This window comes from Hydra viridissima, unplaced genomic scaffold (assembly GCF_058129835.1).
Source record: "Hydra viridissima isolate aposymbiotic clone 2 unplaced genomic scaffold, HvirCarnegie_v1 scaffold_4, whole genome shotgun sequence".
Classification (NCBI taxonomy): Eukaryota; Metazoa; Cnidaria; class Hydrozoa; order Anthoathecata; family Hydridae; genus Hydra; species Hydra viridissima.
The window spans coordinates 19743526-19764565 of record NW_028324303.1 but is presented as its reverse complement, the minus strand read 5'-3'; the positions used below and the strand labels follow the sequence as shown (position 1 = coordinate 19764565).

Sequence of the window (21040 nt, the reverse complement as noted above, 5' to 3'; positions counted from 1 at the left end):
ACACGCAAATAGTTGTGAGAAATTCTTAATCAGGATAACAATTTATTAATCTTATTTAAGCGACAGCTTTTATAATTGCTAGCAACCAAATGTTCTACTATTTTAACAATTTTAACAAAATATTCAGTAAGATAACCAAGGTTTAAACTTTTTTTTAACTTGATAGTTTTAGTGTCAATAACTTATACACAATGATTAAAAAGACAACTAATACATTAATTTGCTGGTAGATGTCTCTAACGATGGTATTAAAGATTTATAAAGTTTTTCAGATTCATTTTAACATGTTTTATGGTACCTCACCTCAACAGCAACGCAATCCTTGTCTTTAATGTGTATCAAAATGTTTTTATCATTCATCTTCAGCTGCTCAACGCAATAAGCCCCATCAAAAGTTTAGACACATCTGTGAAATACTTGTAAAATAGTAGATAGTATACCAAATGAGAGTTTTTATCAAAATTTTCAGGGCAACTAACAACTTTATGCGCTTTATCCATAGCTTCTGAATTTACGTTACATATCATAAGCTATTCATTTTGTGATAAAATAAATTTACATAAGGTAAATAAGTTAAATTTCTTAATTGTTCGACTTCGCAATTCGAAAAATGAATAAGACATAAAAGTTTGCAAGACTCTGCCGCGGCCATGTTTTTTATGTTGTTTCGTTTATTAAAAAGACGAATTATTTGCCGCACGCATTTATTGAAAATGAAATAGAGAAAAATTATTCAAAAACGTGTTCTATTTTTATTTATAATTTTCAACGAAACGAAACTTTAGTCGTGTAAATAGGTTTTTATAGGGGTTCTTATTATAGTTTTATAATGGTAGAAAAAAACTTGGAAACTTTTTCGATAATGTTATTACATATTACAAAGTGCTAATTTCTGAAAAAATTACTTGGCTCTTAAAGGGAGGTCACAGACCGATGCGACCGATTCATGCACGGATCGCTGTCTATTAGAAATCTTCCTAAGATTCATCTAACAGTTCTTATTTAAGTCTGCAGATACTTTATAATTTTTTAATATTTCGTTTGTAATTTGAAAATGAAGCTTAGGACGACATGCTCTAAGGCAAACAGATCATCTATCTGGAATGTTCTAACCTGTCTGACAAAAGTCCTTTATTCACTTCTTTATGTGAAATAAGGTTCGTCTTTTAACTCATTTTGACAGTAAAATGAATCGTATATAATTTCTCAAAACAGACTGGTCGTTTCCTATTTGGTGCTTTGATTTGCTTATCATGGTCACTGTGTTCACATTAATTAAATATAGATTTGCAATTTGATTACTCAAATGTTGGTAAATTCATTTCTCAAGCCCCACATTCCTCCAAAAATCTCTAAATCGTGTGGGCATTATTTCTCATGATTTGGGCGAGTTTTCCTGAAAAAAAAACGCAAATATTTCTTTTACATAGCGTCTGATTCTCTTTTATAAAGTTTCAAGTCTCAATTTGACACATGGCGGTTATATTTAGATCCGCTACTGTCAAAAGATGGCAAACCATCCAATAATTCGCCGAAACGTCAAAACCGACAAAACTACTGACATTTAACAGCTAAAAGTTAGGATAGAGCTTTATTATGTTTTTCGAGTAAAGTTTCGAGTTCTTGACGGTAAGCATATTCACACTGTGCTTATCATAATAAACTCGAACAAGGTAATTATGATACAATTTAATCGCAGACGTCTCATAGTGCCACCTCTTCAACAGCTTTACCATATCTTTCCAAGTTTTTACCGAAAAGAGATTCATAGTGTGGTTTTCATAATAAACTCGAACAGTGTATTTATGATACAGTTTATTCACAGACGTCTCATAGTGCCACGTCTTCAACAGCTTTACCATATCTTTCCATGTTTTTACCGAAAAGAGATTCATAGTGTGGTTTTCATAATAAACCTGAACAGTGTAATTATGATACAGTTTATTCGCAGACGTCTCATAGTGCCACATCTTCAACAGCTTTACCATATCTCTCCCAGCTTTTACCAAAAAGAGATTCATAGTGTGCTTATCATGATAAACTCGAACAGTGTAATTATGATGCAGTTTATTCACAGACGTCTCATAGTGCCACCTCTTCAACAGCTTTACCATATCTTTCCAAGTTTTTACCGAAAAGAGATTCATAGTGTGGTTTTCATAATAAACCTGAACAGTGTAATTATGATACAGTTTATTCGCAGACGTCTCATAGTGCCACCTCTTCAACAGCTTTACCATTTCTTTCCAAGTTTTTACCACAAAAAGATTCACGGATCCAGTGAGCCATAAACACCGTCAGTTTCAACCTTTCCCCACCTCTAATTTTTTTTCATATTGAAATGTGGTGGTAAGATAAAGTTATTTTTTTGTATCGGACAAATCTAAAATAACAAAAATCTAATTCTTACCTTATTTACCCTTCTTCAAGTGATAAAGTTTCCCCTTTATTATGATAATAGCTTCTTTCAAAAAAAAATTTATTGAAATAATATTTCATTATCCTCTTTAAAATAATCCTTATCTTTTTTTTACTAATCTTAAATTGAAGTGATTTAAATTCCTTTTATACCATTTTAGAAGTAATTAAAAGAAAAAATAAATCCCATGATAACCTCAAAGTAAGATATATAATGCTCTTTGAGCCAATTTTTATAAAGAGGCCAATGATCTAAAAGTAGTCTACCAAGTAATGTCACAATCCCTATAAGAAGATGTAACTCTGGTGGAGGGACTAAGTGATTTATTTCATCTTCATCATTTTCATCTAAATAAACGAGTCGAGGACTAATAACATTTTAAAAATCTTTCATCTCTAACTGCTTTGCCTCATTTTCAACAACTAAGTTGTACCAATGATCAAAAGAACGTAAAGTTTTTGGAGTACCACGTTCTAGGAAACATTAGCCTTCACACCACAAGCAGGCATATTTACCTGAATAAGAAGACAAACCAAAGATGCTGTTAGCACATTTTAATTCAAATGCAAGGTGATATGTAACATCCAGATCTACTCAATATTTTCCGCAAATTTCCATTGTCTTCATAAACATCTTCAACAATAGCAAGAATAAAACACCTTTTAACTCCACTGTCAACTTAAATCTAATTTACAATTACCTTGAGAAATCCTTCACCTCCATCAATTGATATACGTACCATACTGGAGAGAGGATCCAATCCTCTTTCCATTAAAATACTAAGAATAAATTCAGAAGTGCCATGGATAAATCTACCTGTCTTGTTAAAATTTTATCATTCCAAATAAAGTTTACTTGTTCTATTTTATATTTAGATAAAATTTCTTCTTTTTATGATGCCATCATACTAATTACATAATTCTCCGTAAATTAGATGATCCCAGATGCTTACGGAGACTTGATATCAGTTTTTTTAATATATTTTTAGGCAATTCCAGTACGGAAGTTCATTCCCTCACTGCTTAAAATAATATCTGATTAAATAACTTTCTAGTTAATCTAAAGATTTATTGTCTTTAGTTCTAACAGTTAAAGTAAACGAATTTCCGCCTTAAAGCTAAAGTTTTCGTAAAAGATTAATATTTTCTAGCAAAAAGCAACCCGTAATAAGGATTATGGTCGGTCTGTTACTTAATTTATAGGGGCTGTTTTCCACAAATTAAAGTTATGAAACCTTAACTAATACCTTTTCAAATAAACGCCTTCAAATAGAAAAATTTAAACCATGTGTCAAATTGTAATGCGTAAAAAAAGTAATGCGTAAAAAAAGTAATGCGTAAAAAAAGTAATGCGTACGTAAAATAATTTACCAACTATTCAACATTTGAGTAATTTACAGCTGACAAAGGTCATATCAGTGTAAGGCAGAACGATTTTCCTCGACATCACTAAGTTCATTTAATCATTCATTTAATTCATTTTTTTTGCATAAATTTTTTTATTATCTAAAAACAAAAAAAATAAATACATTATTATTTTTATATACTATCCTCAATACATGTGTCCGTAATCATAGTTTCATCACTGGGCTTTCCAGTTATATCCATATTGATCTTTACTTCATTTTCTTGCCGAATGGTTCTCAGAAAAGGTAAAACGGTATCATTGATAAAGCGCCTTTTTTCAAAATAAGGAGCATGACGAGTGATGACGGTTTCTTCAAGATTTAAAAGTTTGATAATATGTTCGTCGCTACAAAATTGAGAAATATTCGGTAACACGCTTTTGTTTAAATCTCTCATCGGTTTCAACAAGTGATGTCCTCTGATTTCACACATGATACCGTCGTCGAAAATGTATTGTTTTTGATTAGGCTTTTTTAAATACTCCAGGCGACATTCTTCGATTTGAATGTCAAAATGCGCTTTGCGTTTGATGCTTAAACGATTTTGAATGACGTGCTGTGGAGTGCGATTTAAAACGACCTTATCCTGATGGCGAGTAATGCTTTCAATGTCTTTTCGGTATTTCAGTTGATGACATGGAAAGGATGCAAAACTGTTTAAATAATTTTCAAAGGTGAGTTTGTACGGAGGAATACCTTTAAATCGTTTTTTAGAGTGCAAGTCTCCATTTTTATCAATATCTACCACATAACATTTAGGCGCCATGGCCATGACTTTGGCTATAACGCTAGGCGGAGGTACTTCATCTTGAAATCGATTAAAACCTTTAGTATACGTAGCATCAAATAAATAATGATGCTGTGGAAAATTGGAATAATCCATCCAACGGTTAAAGTGTTCGTCTTGAGACAACCATAAACGAACAGTATCTCTAAAGTTGTTAGACGACGAGCCATCTTTTTTTTTCAAAATACAAAAACATCCCGAATCAGTGTCCGTAATAATGAGGTGAGCGGAGGCATTATTTTTTTGAGCCACCCTCTGCAAACAATAAGTAAATTTAGAAATGTTGAGTTTAGCGTTACATAACACCTTACACGCGACTAAACGCAAACTTTTATTAATCGTTTTCAAATAAGGTTTAGTCACTATAGTATAGAGGGTATTTTTAAATTGTTCGTTGTTTTCCGTGACCAACGTGTCTAGCCTTAAAAATTGTTCATCAAATTCGCCATAGAGAGAACATGTTTGAGTCGATGTCAAATGCATAGTGACAATATCTCTATAATAAACGTCATAACTATAATCTAACACAGGTTCCCTCACCGCGATGCTTCTATCAAAAGGATTTAACAAAACATCCTCAGACGACAAGTTCAAAAAATCACCACGTTCACTGTATAAAATAGTTTGAAAAGAAACAGGTAAGCACTGTCTAATCGTCGCCTCATCGCTCAGATTTAGTTCCAACAAATAACGACGTACTGCGTTGAAATTTTCAATGCTTTGCTGTAACCGATGCTCTTCGTGCACGAGCATCATGTATCTTTTATTGTTTTTCTGATTTCTTGCATGAAAACCGTACGTCCCATTAATATTAAGCTTACATACAGCGCTAGTTATCTTATCATTAGCTACAGTAGCACGTTGCCTTAAAGAAGTATAGTAACGTACATTTTTAGCCGAAAACGGAAAACACCACAATGGCAAAACACAATAAATATGCTCCACTATCACTCCCTGATTTTCAACCATCCATTTTAAACTTTCTAAACTTTCGACGGTATCGTGACTATCGACCTGCATTAACAATTTCGGAGTGCGGTCATGTTGAATGGTATATGTTCCGTCTAGTTTTTTCCTTCGCAGCGATAAGATTTCATAAGGACTATAATGTTCTAAGGCAATAGAATCACGTTTAACCATAGGAGAATATCCAGAGATACGGTTTTGATAGTCTGGTGACATCCTTAAACGACAGTATACCAAAGCATCCATTGAAAAATATTCTGAATTTTCCGTACTTTTATCATCATCATAGTATTTCTCCAATAAGCTATCAAAACTTTTCGTTTCATAGTCCAGTTTAAATTTCATTTGTATAGGTACCCTTTTGGTTTGAGCCGTCCCGTATTGACCGTTTTCATCAAAAAACAAGCAGCAAGAATTGTAATCGTTATCAATGTCTTTTTCTCTGAGATAATTGTTGTAGTAATCCGTATTAAGACTAGCACGCATCGCTCCATTAGTAGACATGCCCCCTCTTACGCACATTTCAATAAGTCTTTGATGTTCGCCAGAAGGAGGAAACTGCAATGCAATATTACTGAGCCAACAGTTGAAATGACTTGCAAAACTAAAGATGCTTAAGGAAGACATGATGTGGAATCCAGTTTGCTGAAATGTCTTTTGATCGAAATCGATCAAAGCCATTCCTAAACTCAACGAATCGATAACGACATAAATTTCTAAAAGCGTGCGTAGCTTAGTTATTTTCAATAAGTTCCAGAGCACTTTGACGTTTTCATAACTGCCTTTGATTTTCTCCATTTCCTCCTCGATGTTTATCGATTTACTTAATAAGTTTTGCGCGAATAGTTGCAGCGGCGGGATTTCTCTATACTCGATATCTAATAAGTCGTCGTCTAATTGTGAGTAGGGAAAGATGGATTTTTTTACTAAACAACTTCGATAAAGTGGATCAGTTAATAGGCGGTTCATGTTCTCGAAGGAAATCATGCCCGAATCGTACAAATAGCGAGTGACACTGGTGATTAAATGGTTTTTACTCTGATCTGTGAGCATAGATGTAGCTTCGTCTAAGGACACGTTAAGTAAACGGAGAGAGTCTACAATGCGAACTTGATTGTCAAAACTGATCAAACGTACTTTGGAAGCAGAATTGGCAATGACATAGGTGTCTTTAAAATTGAAATATTGACAGATTCGATCATAATGACTGATGTCGCTGTTTTCTCCGGGTAAGGACCACAGCGGTAAATCTAATTTTTTATTTAAACCCTCCACAATCATGACTGCATTATCAAAGGAACTGTTGTGAGCGTAAATATTACATATCATATTTTCGGAAGCTTTCCCCATATTTAAATTGCATGAATTATGCGCAAGACCTAAAATTTCGCCTGTAAAGTGGTCGTGATCGACCACCATGAAATCTTCAAACATGCGCAATGAGTTCTCTAACTGAGTTTGTACATTTTCACGTTGACCAGTTATTAGTGTAAGTACAGTTCGATCACCATCTAGGTGTTTTAATTTTAAATCGTATGTCAGACTTTCTAACCACACGCGTTTAAAGACATCGCTAGCGTCCAATAGAGCAATAACGCTAAACCAATGCACTTCACACATTTCTCGAATTTCTATACCCTGTTGGTGTAAAAACTGAAAGGCTAGATCGTGCAACTTGCAAAACAAAGTAAATAGAAATGTGGAGTCCTCAAGCAAAAACAAAATACCGTGTCCATAGGCTTCGAATGTTACATCCACTTGATCAGGCATTAACCATTGCGCTAGAACATGTAAGATCTCGACGACTCTATCGAATGTCATGAGGACACATTCAGTCATGTAACCGTTTTGCCAATGGTGCGAACGACCGTATTTGCGATGCAATTTGGTCCACTTATTCAACGCATAGAGCATTTCATGATAAAACAGGAGTTTGTCTATCAACGGTTCCACTTCCGTTTGGCGTAGGCAATGTCGTTCATGATCGGATAACGAGTCAAAGACGTTTATTTTAGAAAATTGTAAAAGTAAAAAGTCTCTAATGACATCTCGACATACAGCTTCAGTTCGGAGATGATTGTGATCTAAGGCTATTTCAGAGGCTGGACTGCGATAAAACTTTTTAATGTTCGTATTACGTAAAGGCGTGCTTTTTTTCTTACAAATACAACATACTACCGTTTCAGTCGAAAATAATCTAGCGCGTTCGTCAGGATCAATAATCAGATTTTCCTTTAAAGGACGCAAGTAAGAATAAGTTAAAAGTTTTTAAAAGAGCTGCTAACAGTAACAGGTCGTAAACACGCAGTTCACACTTTAATCGTTCTTGAACGCCTTCTTCACTACATGCTTCTATTTTTTTCCATAACAAAGTACGATAGGTATAAGTCACTATATTTATAGACTGTCTCATGACAGGAGGTAAAAAATCGAGCACATGTTGCTTTAAACTAGCTACAGTGTTTTCATAGTAGATAACGATCTGCTTTAAAATATTCCCTTGACAATCTCTACCAAATAAATCCTCAGCTAAGTGATCCGATATACAATTCACTGTAATGGTGTGACACAAGTAATGCATGTTTGATTTAACTGTTTTGGTAGCACTAAGGCGGGTGTTCTGCTCTGTATTTCTTGTTTCACAATCAAAAGTGATGAAAAAAGGAAATTGATTACGGCTATTCGCTATAAATCGATTAACAGGGTTGTAAAATGTGCGATTTTCTGAATATGTAAACATATCGCTGATATAATAGCCTGGACAATTTAAATGACGATCCTGGTGGAAATATTGTAAACATTTAGGACACTGTTTGAGATAAATGCCTGACGAAGTAGACGCAGTAGACGAAATATATTTATAAGTGTGATGTAGGTTAATTAAACACATAGCGTGATGATCGTCTTGCGAAGTAGAGCACAGAAACAAATTTAAAGTATTTACAAAAACATCATTCGCCTCTTGTCGTGAGGATTCGGACTGAAAATCACGTAATCGATTGTTTTCGTCAAGAGATAAATGTCGACTTTCAAAAACACAGCACATCGTTTCTTCTAGTACCTTCTTGTACTTGACACCTACATTCAACACTCGCACTCTTTTCGCTTTGACATGAGGTTGAAAAATTCTCACGTGGTATCGGGAAAAAAATGGATGACTAACAAAATATTCGCATAATTTTTGCAACGTTGAAAAAGTCACATTATAACACATATCTTTAAAGTGTAGCAAAAAATCCCGATACACAATCCACTGTTCCTCCTCCATTCCGTCCCTCAAAACTTCCCAAATATCGTTTTCACATTGAAAATCTCCAGCACGATGTTCAGATAGCCACTGTTTATATTTCTTTAAAGAACATATTTTTAGTTTATTTAAGAGTAAAGCAACAACCACTGCCGCATAAAAACAATAACCTGCTTCAAACAAAGAACTATAATCCAGAAAACTCTCCACTTTGGCTTTATTAGATAACACGACGTTTTGATTGCACACAATAGACTCGTTTTCTCTATGCGGTCTACACCACATTCCTCTCCATTCATCTTTTGTTTCATGTTTGTCTAACTCTTTTAAATAATTTATCAGTCGTTTCTGTTCCTTGTCCTTGGTGTTTTCCCGTCTGATTCTTTTCATAGCGGCATTTATCCAATACTGATTCAAACCATCAATGTTATTATTTACTCCTATAATTTCGTTACGTACCCGACGCAAGCGCATGAGATTTTGAGCAGTCAAATACTGTGATCTAAAAGAATCCAACGCTATCATTCTCCAACCACTACCACTTTCACCAAACTTAAAGCATTCATTGACATTCCATTGAACAATATCGTTATACATAAATTGACGCTCTAAGGCTTTGATCGTATAGACAGGCGAAGCATAACAAAATTTAGTCAATTTACTTTGTCCACTGTCAAAATCATCTTTAGCGTATAACACACCAATGACATTTTGATACAAACAAGGACGTCCCAAAGCCACCAAAGACTCTTCTGATTCCTCTTCTCGAATTAATCCATCGTAGGTATATTTAGTAATTAATTCTTCAATCTGATCAGGCGATTCCAAATATTTGTTCACGTAACTTGTTGAAACAATTTCTTCAGATTTAAACTTTGTTTTAGAGGTATGAGTGTCCAAATAAAATATGGAACCACTGACATACTTTTTAACTTCATACTTAGATAAATATTGCATTCTAAAAATAAATTATCCATTTCCTATAAACAAAATAGATTACACCTAACATTCGCCTTAATGACAACAACTCTACCCTTTCGTATGTTTTATATATTTATTATCTAAATCAACTTTTTATACAACTGCAGTATTTCAATATATACATCGTTCTTCTCCGAATGAGAACTGTATACTTCTTTTAAATTATTTATACATGGCGCACTATCGACTTCAAAAGGAATACTTTCCTCCACGGCGCACAAAATCGAAATTTTTCTGAATTCAGCGGCTTTCTTCACATTCATCATTTTCATCAAACAATCATCCAGAAGTTCCCTATTCTGCTTATCCACATCCTTCAACAAAACATTCATTTGCTTACGCCAATAACTCCATACCTCATTTACTTCCATCTTATTATAATACTAAAAAATTTTTTCAATGCAAAATAATAATTACTAAAAATTCCGTTTCCAAGAAAAATCACCAACTATCCCCAAAACAATCATTATCTACCTTTTTTTTAAAAAAAAAGAATATCAAATAAACACCACCACAACTATATATATATATATATATATATATATATATATATATATATATATATATATATATATATATATATATATATATATATATATATATATTATTTCTACAGTTGACCTACGCGAGTCGTTTTGTGGTAAATATATATAGAATTATAAAATTCCTCCACTAACGGATCTACACGAATATTCAACAAATTACTTTTAATTTGATCGCGGTTTCCCACTAAAAACAATTGTTCCATGTTTCTCACACGGCTCAACGCTACATAAATCAATCCAGGCGCAAATTGCTTATCCGTTAAATCAACAACCATACCGTCTAAGGACAAACCTTGACATTTATGAACTGTCAACGCGAAAGCTAACGAAATAGGAAAATTGCGTCTCCGTGAGAGCACTTTTTTTCCGAATCGAATCTCTTCGTTATATTTTGGAACAAAAATAAATTCCCCATCCTTCTTCTCTAAAACAACATCATCCTCTTCAACACTTCTTAAAATACCCATCACGCCGTTAACCATACCTTCACTAGCATCCACATTAGCAATTATCATCACTACACTTTTTTCCTTGACGACTATTTTTTCAGGCAAACGAAATTGATCGCTATATTTTATATCCGTCGTTTCCGATGTCAATTCAATAGGCGCACCTGAAAGCAAGGCAAGCTTCTCCTCATTGCGTTGATTCACCTTGGCACGAGTAAAAAAACACCGCAACACCGTATCATCAATTTCATGGTCACTAGCAATACACCTCGATAAAATAACATCAATCTCCTCGGTTGATAAATGACCCATGCGAGCATGTTGAAGAATGGCAAAATAACTCAAATCGTCCTTCTGTCGAAACGGTTCAGTCAAACAAATAACTTTTTCAACAGTCAAATTCCACAAAGTATTGGTAAAACAATAACGACCCTTCACCGGCGCTAATTGATAAAAGTCACCAGAAAGCACCATTTGAACACCGCCAAACACTAAAGTATTTTCTTTGATTTTTTGAGCAATACCGTTCAACAATTCAAATAACTTATCGTCCACCATCGAAATTTCATCAATCACTAATAACTGCACCGAACGCCACCGCCACTTCACATCGTCCGGCATGTTTTTCACAATCGTATCAACACTATCATCAACATTGTATATTCCAGCAAAACTATGCAACGTCATGCCATTTTCAAAATTCAAAGCTGCAACACCTGTAGATGCTGTTAAATAACACACCGTATTTTTCAACCTCTTCACCATTTCATTTATAATAAATGTCTTACCGCACCCACCACTGCCTGTCAAAAACACATTTTCCCGTTTCATAACACATTCAATAAACCAATATTGCTTTTCATTCATCATATAATTAATTATTAAGAATTACGCTATTAAAAAACACACATTTTATCAATCATTTATTTTTGTACCGAAAATATATAAATGACATTTATTGTATTTATTACAACAATTTAAGTTTGACATTATCCATTTAACTCTTTCTCGCATACATTTAAAACTCTGCTCACTTCCATCATTCCAACCTAAGAAAGAAATTTAAAGAATTAAAAAATTAATTAAAAAAAAATTAAAGAAAATCTTTTTTTTAAAAAAACAAAATAACAATTTTTTTCAAAAGTTATTTTTATTACCTCATTATCGCTAGTGCATAATATTGAATCTATATCAAATTCCACGTTTTCATCTTTACCACCATCTTTACCACCATTTTGACTGTTATCTTGACTACCATCTTGACCACACGCTGAAAAGCAGGCAATTTCAGTTAACTGATTACTACGTAAGACTCTTACTATTTCTTCTTTATTTTCTGCACTTATACATGACTTTGAATTAGTCACCATTTCCTCAATATCTTTTAAACCTCTCAGTAATTCTTTTATGTTGGATACAAAACGATTGTAATAAGTTTCAGTAACTACTCTCAATTCAGTTAAACCAATCATATTTCTTTTTAACCGATCTACGCTTAATTCAATTGCGTCTTCCTTCATCTCACATGCTACTGAAATTGCTTTCATTTTCTCTTCTAACTTGTTAACCTCTTCCAGTAAATCCTCACTGGAAAAGTTTTCATCATCTGATAATAGCTCATAAAGCGCTAATACCAGTAACCGTTTCGATGCGCTGACATTTGAGAAGTAACTGTGTATTGTCAGATTCATTAACCTTTTCACCCTCGTGATTAGGTCCTCTTCGGTTTTCATTGCTATTTCCATAATGACGCTTTATTAATAATATAAATTTTGTAATTCACTAAAAAAACAATTTCGTTAATTCTTACGAACAACATTGAAAAAAAAAATTTCTTCTACAACATAGAAAACAAACTGAGACACCATCTCCTCAAAAAACCCATCGTAATAAGAAACCTGACTCGACGGAATGAATGCTTCCATTAACGAATAAGATAAAAACAACTTTTCGTAAACTTGAGAAAACATAAACTTTAAATTTCCCTCACGATTATCATACTCGAGATTACAACAAAATGGAAATCTAGCAGCACTCCGTTTTCTCAATTCAGTAAAAAAATCAATCATTTCCCGCTTGCAACCATTTTCCCCTACGACACCTACAGAATATACAGAATTTAATGACTCTGCGACGTCGAAATTCATGTGCCACTCCCACAATCTTTGCTTAAATTCATCAAATTCAAACCACTTTATGCTAAACAAATCCTCTAGTGAAAAAGGTAACACAGCAATAACAATCATATTACTTTAAATACTTCTTAATCTGGAGAAAACGCATATAATTTAAATAAAACATCAAAACGTTTATGTTGCACGCATATAGCGATGAGTAGATATACTTTAAACTGAAATAAGGTGCTGAAATCATCTACAGACAAATAATTTCTACCGAATTCAAAATAGTCTGATAAAATTACAAAAGCATGACGATTGGCAGACTTTGCATCGCCAAATTTCATGTTCTCTAAACATGTCTTATCTGTGAGATGTTCCATAAAAACAAACCAGGATTGATCAGGATTTTCGAAACAAGCCATCGCAATGGTTTGCAATTTTTTCGAGTCTAATTTGACATTTGTATAGGCTCTGTATCCAAACCAATGAACAAACCATGAATGTGGTTCCACGTTCGCTATCACTTGAATAAAATTGTTGTTTAGGGTTAAAATACCTCTCACACGATCATTAAATTGATTGAAACATACCCTACTTCTACTAAGCACCATTTCCCGTACATTTTGATAAGAAAACATGATTTTTAAATAATAGAGTTCTTGTTTTAATAAAAAACATATTAGTGTTAAAATAAAAAAAACAATAGATTAGTGTTTCAAGAAACATTGATATAATATATAACAGCTGAAATAACAGTTACATTAATTTTATTCGTTCAAAAAGCGTAATACAAACAAATATCATTGGAAATAAATGAGTTTTGCGACCGTCTTTGTAATATCTTGAAGTCTTCCTTCAATCAATTTAGAGAATAATATACCAAATGGGATTTCAAGGTGTGAACCAAATAATTAGAGAGTACACTGTCACCGTTAAAATAATATAGACTTCGCGAAAGAAAATAAAAAAAGTTTTGTGAAACGTTAATGTTAACTCGTAGAATTTATCCCACCCTCATTGTCATTGGCACCCCCATTGCTCAATCAACGACGATAATAGAAAACGTGTTTGTTTGTTGAACATAGTATCTGTAAATGGAGAACGTAAAATATTTTATAACATAACACTTCAAGGTGTCAACCAAAAACCAAGAAAGAAAACAGCTATCCTTTAAAATTTGAGTTATTAGCAGGAGATAACGATACGATTCGAATAGCAGCGCAATTCTCTTGCAGTACATTTGAAGCTGTTTATGATTATGACTTAGCTTTAATAATTTATTATTGTAGTGTTGATAAAATTGTTAGCTGTACAGATTACGAACTAAACTATCATAAATATAAATAATTCATTACATATAATTCGCGTAGATTATTCGTCTTCCAGGTGAAATATCAAATTTTCGCGTATTATCTGTGGAATAGCAAATGATAACAACAATTGTTTATAAAGATATACCAAAACGATTATGATCACATTTTTAACTGTAACCAGTGCAAGATAAATTATCGAACGAGCCAGTGAAGATATGATTATAAAGTAGCTATAAAATAGTTTATACAGCGACAGCCTTCTGAAAGTGTCAGCAGTTATGATTATGAATTAAGCTGTAAAAGTTTAATACCATATGGAAGTATTAAACAGCACGCAAACGATTACCTAAATTGAGGGTCGGTAATCTTTAATTGTTTGAAGAAGAAGGAAATGCTTTCCGATTATTTACGCTTCGATAGCCGTTCGTTTGACGCAAAAATACAATCCAATACACACACAGTTACAATACAATTCCACAACATACAATTGACAGAATTGGTATGACACAAAAATACAAGAACTCTTTGTTCAAAATAAATATAAACAGTATAAAGAGAGATTAAAACAAATGTGTAATTAACTGCTTCAAACAAAGAACTATACTCCATATAACAATCGACTTAAGTGATATTCAAATATAAAAAAATCAGCAATGTAGATGAGCTGTTAAAAGTTTGCGAACAAAGTTTAAAAAATTTAAAATAAGCGTAAAAAGTTACTGTTATATTATATTATTATTCCGAATTGATGGATATAGTCACACACCTAATGAAATATTTGATGAACTCAATCAAATTAATAAATATAAAATGTATAAATATGAAATGCATAAATATAAAACATCATGATATATCACAAAATATAAAATTAGCATTAGATTTTTCTATTCAAAATCCAAAAAAAATTATATATCATTCTAATTTATAAACTTGTCTGGATTAAAACCAAATTGATGGATATAATCACACTTAATGCAATATTTGATGAGCTCAATCAAATTAATAAATATAAAATGTATAAATATAAAAATCATGATATATCACAAAATTTGAAATTATTATTTGATTTTTCTATTCAAATTCCAAAAAAATTATGTCATTATAATTTATAAACTCGTCTGGATCAAAACCAAATTGATTGATATACTCACACACATAATGAAATATTTGATGAGCTTCATCGTTATTAATGTTTAATATGTGTCGTAAATTGGAACTTTTACAACAAATATTCGATGCAAAATACTTACAGAATTCTGTATCGTTTTTGTGGGTCGCCATTTCTAGATTATTATCTTTCACTTGTTTACAAAGCTGTTTTGCTAAAGTTATGTTCTGAAAACTAAAGGCTTCCATAAGAGTTGGTAACAATACCATAATGTTAGTTGTCTTATTTTATAATAATGTTAATAATATAAAGGGTAAAATCTTGATTTAAATAAATAACTCCTAAAGGTTGAAGATCTTAAAAGATATCTCGATTAACATAACACTTAAAGTAAACAGGCTACATGGAAAGTTTAAAATTGTTGGAGAAAATTAACAACGAAGAAATCATCAATGAGGAGAATTACTTATTACGACAATAAATTAGAAAAAAATCTATTCTCAAAAGATCGAAAGATAAATCTCAAAATTATTTTCTGAAAAAAATATCAAAAGAGAAACCCATTTTAACTTCCAATGGAATATATTGAGAGAAACTTTATTAAATAATGAGATAAGGAGGACGAAAACGAAGAAAATATCTGCAAAGATATTCTCAGTTGTATTATGAAGAAATTGGGACGAAAACTGGAATTAAAAATTAGAACAAAATTGTCGAATGCTATTTTTAATCGCTGATCTATACATCATCACATCCCACTACTCTAGTAACAATAGATCTGTTTCGTAATAATTGAAATATTTAAGTGACTTCTAGATGTGACCTAACTGGAAGAGTTGAAATAATGTTTCGATAAAAGATTAAGCAATAGAACGTGCAAACAAAATTTCGATTTATTAAACTTAAAGAATTTTTAGTTAGTAAGTTAGTTATAAGCAAATTATAGTTTTAAAATTTCCTGGTTATTTTTAAATTTGAGCGCTTTCGATTATATTCGAATTTATCTGCTCACTAATAAACATTTTAAAATAATTTAAGCGAACATCAAAATAATACCTCTGACGATAATTTATAGAATTTGCAATAAATTATCTTGAAAAGAACTTTAACCATCCATTAGTAATTTGCAAAAAAGTGGAAAAAGAAACCCATTGAAGAGTTTGCGAAAGAATATTTAAAAATACACTTAAAAAAATATGCTCCATTGTAATTTTAGATTTGATGAAGAAAATTGATAGCGGAGAAATTTGTTATGCTAATAATGTTTAGAGAACTAAAAAGAAATTTTAACTATCTATGATTAAAAACTGCAGCTCTTATCATAATTAGTGGAAAAAAGCTAAGAAAAACATTTAACATTAAAAGCTCAGCGAAAGTTTTGTCAGTTTTTGTTTGAGATTTACAGTAGATTATATATATATATATATATATATATATATATATATATATATATATATATATATATATATATATATATATATATATATATATATATATATATATATTGTGATTACACGATTCTTTGAACAATAGATCTGTTTCGTTATAAACTAGCAATTCGTAGATAACAGAAAATTTAAAAGGTGTAGAGAGTATTTAATGGATCGTGGCTGGAAGAGTTGGAATTATAATACGATGCACTATATAAAATTACAGAATTATTAATGAAAAAGTTAGTTATAATTATGTTTCGGAAATAAATAAAGTGAGCGCTTCGCAACTGTCATCTCATCACTTTGATTTTCACACAACTAATTTTGATGAATATCGCTGAAGAGCACGAAGAAAAAATCAATTACTTGAATGAAATCAATTACTTATTCATTACATTTGCGGTAAGAGATTGATTACGATCAATTAAAGTTTACGTTATATATATATATATATATATATATATATATATATATATATATATATATATATATAACAAGCTTTAATGACAAGGGATTATAGGAATTTATTGTCTAGGACATTTTCGATGAAGAATTTCGAAAAAAACCAAATATTATTAACTTAAAATACATGGAAGTAAAATAGTTGCTAGTGTTATTTTCAAGTCATTAAAGAAGATGTAGTTTACTTTACATGTGATATTTAAAAAAGAATGAATGTATTAAAAAATACATTAAATTATCAAGTTCAGCAATGAAAAGATTCTTTTAATTGCTCCGAATGTCGAGATGAAGTTTCGCAGTATGGTCATAAAACAAAACTCTTAAAATAATATTGACTAAGAAAATACCACAATGGTAAAACGCAATAAATATGTATTGCAAATGGAGTATATAATTTTTCAAATCCACTTTAATAGAACCATCTATTTGCACTGGTTTATTTATGGTTTGGAAGCATATGTTGTAATAGTTTTAATGAAACCAGATGAAGTAAAAGTCAAAGATTATAATTCCAGTAGTTTAAATTGCTTTTCTTTGTGAAATCAGTGAAGTGTACAAACATTTTTTTAAGGAAAACACTGATGATGATTATAATAAAATTTGTTTTGTATAAAACAGATAAAACAAGTTATTAGGTTTGTAACGTTGTTGAAGCAGGACAAAGTTATATTCTGAAATTATATATATATATATATATATATATATATATATATGTATATATATATATATATATATATATATATATATATATATATATATATATATTAACTAATTCTGAAAAAAAAGAGGATGATGACAATGTTAATAATAAAGTACATGTTCAATAGAACATTGAGTATATTTGTTGCAAAGTGATTTAAAAATCTTCTCCGTTTTCTGTGAAATAGTGGATATTGTAGAAGATTTGTTAATTTACGATTGGAAGAAACTTGCCCGATGTCTAATGGTTGATGACACACAGAAAAACTACACAGAAAACGGAGTACACTTCCGCTTTTCTCAATATTTATTAGAGCACTCATTCTTCCGTCACTCAGCCACGACCATTAATATACAGAAAATACGTATAATTTAAACAAAACATCAAAACGTTTATGTTGAATACATATAGCGATGAGTAGGTGAAGTCTAAAATAAAACAACATGTTAAAATAATTTCTACCGAATTCGAAATAATCGGATAAAATCACAAAAGCTTCACTTGCGCTTTTCTGAATATTTATTAGAGCACTCATTCATAGCAATTTTCTATAGGAACTCAGCTACGACACTTAATATAAAACGTTGTTCACGATATCGATTTGTGCGCATAACGTAATAAGGACTATCGTGTACCATTATTTTTAAACAAACAATATGAAATTGATGAAGCACACCATTATCCTGCTACAACTTGGAAGACAATTGAAACGAGCTCTGTTAGCACTGCATTATTTGAATAGTGCAAGATAAAAAGCTGATTGTTATTCGAATAGAGAAAGATATACAAACAACAAGCAGAGAAATATAAAAAATAGTAGAAAGATTAAAGAATATTAAACAACAGTTAGATGAAATCAAACTACAGATTAACAACAGATTTTGTAAAAAAACCAGAAAAATCTCAAGAAATTTGAGTTACAGGAGCAGAGTGCAATTGTAATACTATAATAAATTTGCTAAAAATTGAATTTGAGAAAAAATTGAAAATCTATCGGACGATTGGTCATGCTGAAGCATTGAGTCATGATAGCAAGTATAGATTGAGTTAGTAAAAAAACAAGAAAAATCACAAGAAATTGAAATCAAGGAAAATGCTACTTAAGTTCATTGAGATGAAATGTCAAAGTATTATTTTTTTAAAGAAAATGATTAAAAGATTTAAAATAATTTACTAAAGATATTCATAGAGTGCTTATTTGAAGCGCAGGTGTTGATTTAATGTCGGAAATAATTTTATTTTTTTTAAAAAAAACTTCTTACTTTATGTTCGACCAACGTTCATCGCTTTCAAATGTTTGCTGAAGAGAAAAAATTGCGGAAGACAAATAGCAAAATATCAAACTGTTTGCTTTGGTTATGGATAAAACCATTGAATGAATTTTGCTTGAGGAAAAATATGGATAGATACGAAGAAGCTATAGATTTTTTTATTATTAATAAAAAATGAAAAAAACGTGACGAAGCTTTAGTATTTTATTAAATTGATATCTCGACAAATGAATAAAATTAAAGATAGATGCAAAAAATCTTTTCATATTAAATGTAAATCTTTTAATAATTCTACTCTAGATATAATTACAACAAATAACAGCTGTTATACAGCAGACTTATAAACAGCAAAAGAAGAATTAAAAGATTTTAAAAATTGCAGTATGATTCTGGCTTAAGATGAATCCACAACAAACTTGATGAAGGTAATAATTTAATAACGACCATAAAAAAATTAGCTTTCATTTAAGTGTTAAGCATATATTTGCAACAAATTCACATTGGTTATAAATGAGAAGCTATATAAATAGCAAATGAAGAATTTAATTGTTCAACAATAGCGCTATCTACCTTTAATTCAAAAAGGATACCATTTAAAAATGTTAGTACAAATTTACACGAATGCGGTACAATATGAATCATACCACTGATCGATGAATAATCAATGTCTCTATAGCTTATATTGAACAACTTTAATAAAAGTAATTTAAAATAATATCGACTTTGAAAATAAGCAATTGTCGCTGCTTCACCAATGAAAATTAATGAGTTGTTATTTTCGCAGAACGCTTCGAATTGTTGATCAGACAAGTTTAATTTAGTTAAAATGTTAGAAACATAAGGTATTAATAAGTCACAATTCAATTCCACGTATGAAGAAATAAATCCATAAATATAACATTCACATTGCAGGACACTCATAATTAATTAAAGTTGAAGCTGAAAATTAAAATAAACATGATTGCAATAATTAAAAATTCCTCTGAAATTCATAAACCGAGCGTTATTTGTCAAAGATAGAAAAGGTAAAAGATTATAATTATAACAGCTGTATCGTATATCAAAATAATATAAAATCATTAATTTAAAAGTCTTCAGTTTTAAGATTAATAATTTTCTTAAATCTGAATAATTCTCATAATCTATATTTGTAATATTATTAACATGTAAAACATGCCAATAAAATGGAATATAACAGTCATTTAAATGAAATAAAGCATTGATAAACTTTTTTAACAGACGAAAATTTTTCTTACAAAACTCAATTGCAAATAATTCAATAGCGCATTTGGGATCTGAAATATTGAAAGAAAAATGATAAACATTTAATTCCATCATATTTAATCATATCGCTTACGTTAATTACAAAATTTTATTTAAAATTATATCTTCTCACCGTTTCCATCATTTTCAAAACACACTCTTTCGTCTTCCGTTAAATTTTCATCAAAGTCTATAAATAAAATTACCTCTCCAGTTTCATAACTCATTGCATATTTCAACATTAAATCACTACCATCAATCACCTCTATATCCTTAAAATGACAACATTTATTAATATCCATTTAAGTATAGTCGATATTACATTTAAGTAAAATTGATATTACAATGCTGAGCCGATGTTCCTACACACTTCACAGCACTATTTATACTTCCTCAACATGCATTACTCATAATCCACCGTTAAAAAAACTTCTTTTAATTTAATATAATCCCCTTAAGCTGTTTGCGTCTTTTTTTTAAAATTTTTAATTAATATCACACCACTTTTTCTCGTAAACAACTTTATTTCACTCGCTTATTTACATCCGCATCATATATTTTTTTCACATAA

General features: G+C 31.0%; 1 protein-coding gene and 1 pseudogene across 1 annotated transcript; both read right to left on the bottom strand.

The window, feature by feature from the left end:
- Positions 1–2575: 2575 nt before the first annotated feature.
- LOC149890402 (uncharacterized) lies at positions 2576–3420 on the bottom strand (annotated as a pseudogene).
- An 8368-nt stretch (positions 3421–11788) lies between these two features.
- LOC149890401 (uncharacterized) lies at positions 11789–15879 on the bottom strand. Its single transcript, XM_090085262.1, has 2 exons — positions 11957–15879; positions 11789–11848 (listed from the first exon to the last, which is right to left on the bottom strand). Exons 1-2 carry the CDS (start codon positions 12542–12544, stop codon positions 11789–11791), a joined length of 648 nt encoding a protein of 215 aa, XP_089941388.1. The 5' UTR covers positions 12545–15879.
- Positions 15880–21040: the final 5161 nt, after the last annotated feature.

What these genes read in the sequence shown, in the direction of transcription:
- LOC149890401 (XM_090085262.1), bottom strand. Translation starts at nt 12,544, where the DNA reads ATGGAAATAGCAATGAAAACCGAAGAGGACCTAATCACGAGGGTGAAA. An exon ending in TATGCACTAGCGATAATGAG is followed by an intron (nt 11,849 to 11,956) that starts GTAATAAAAATA and finishes TTTCTTTCTTAG; the next exon opens with GTTGGAATGATGGAAGTGAG.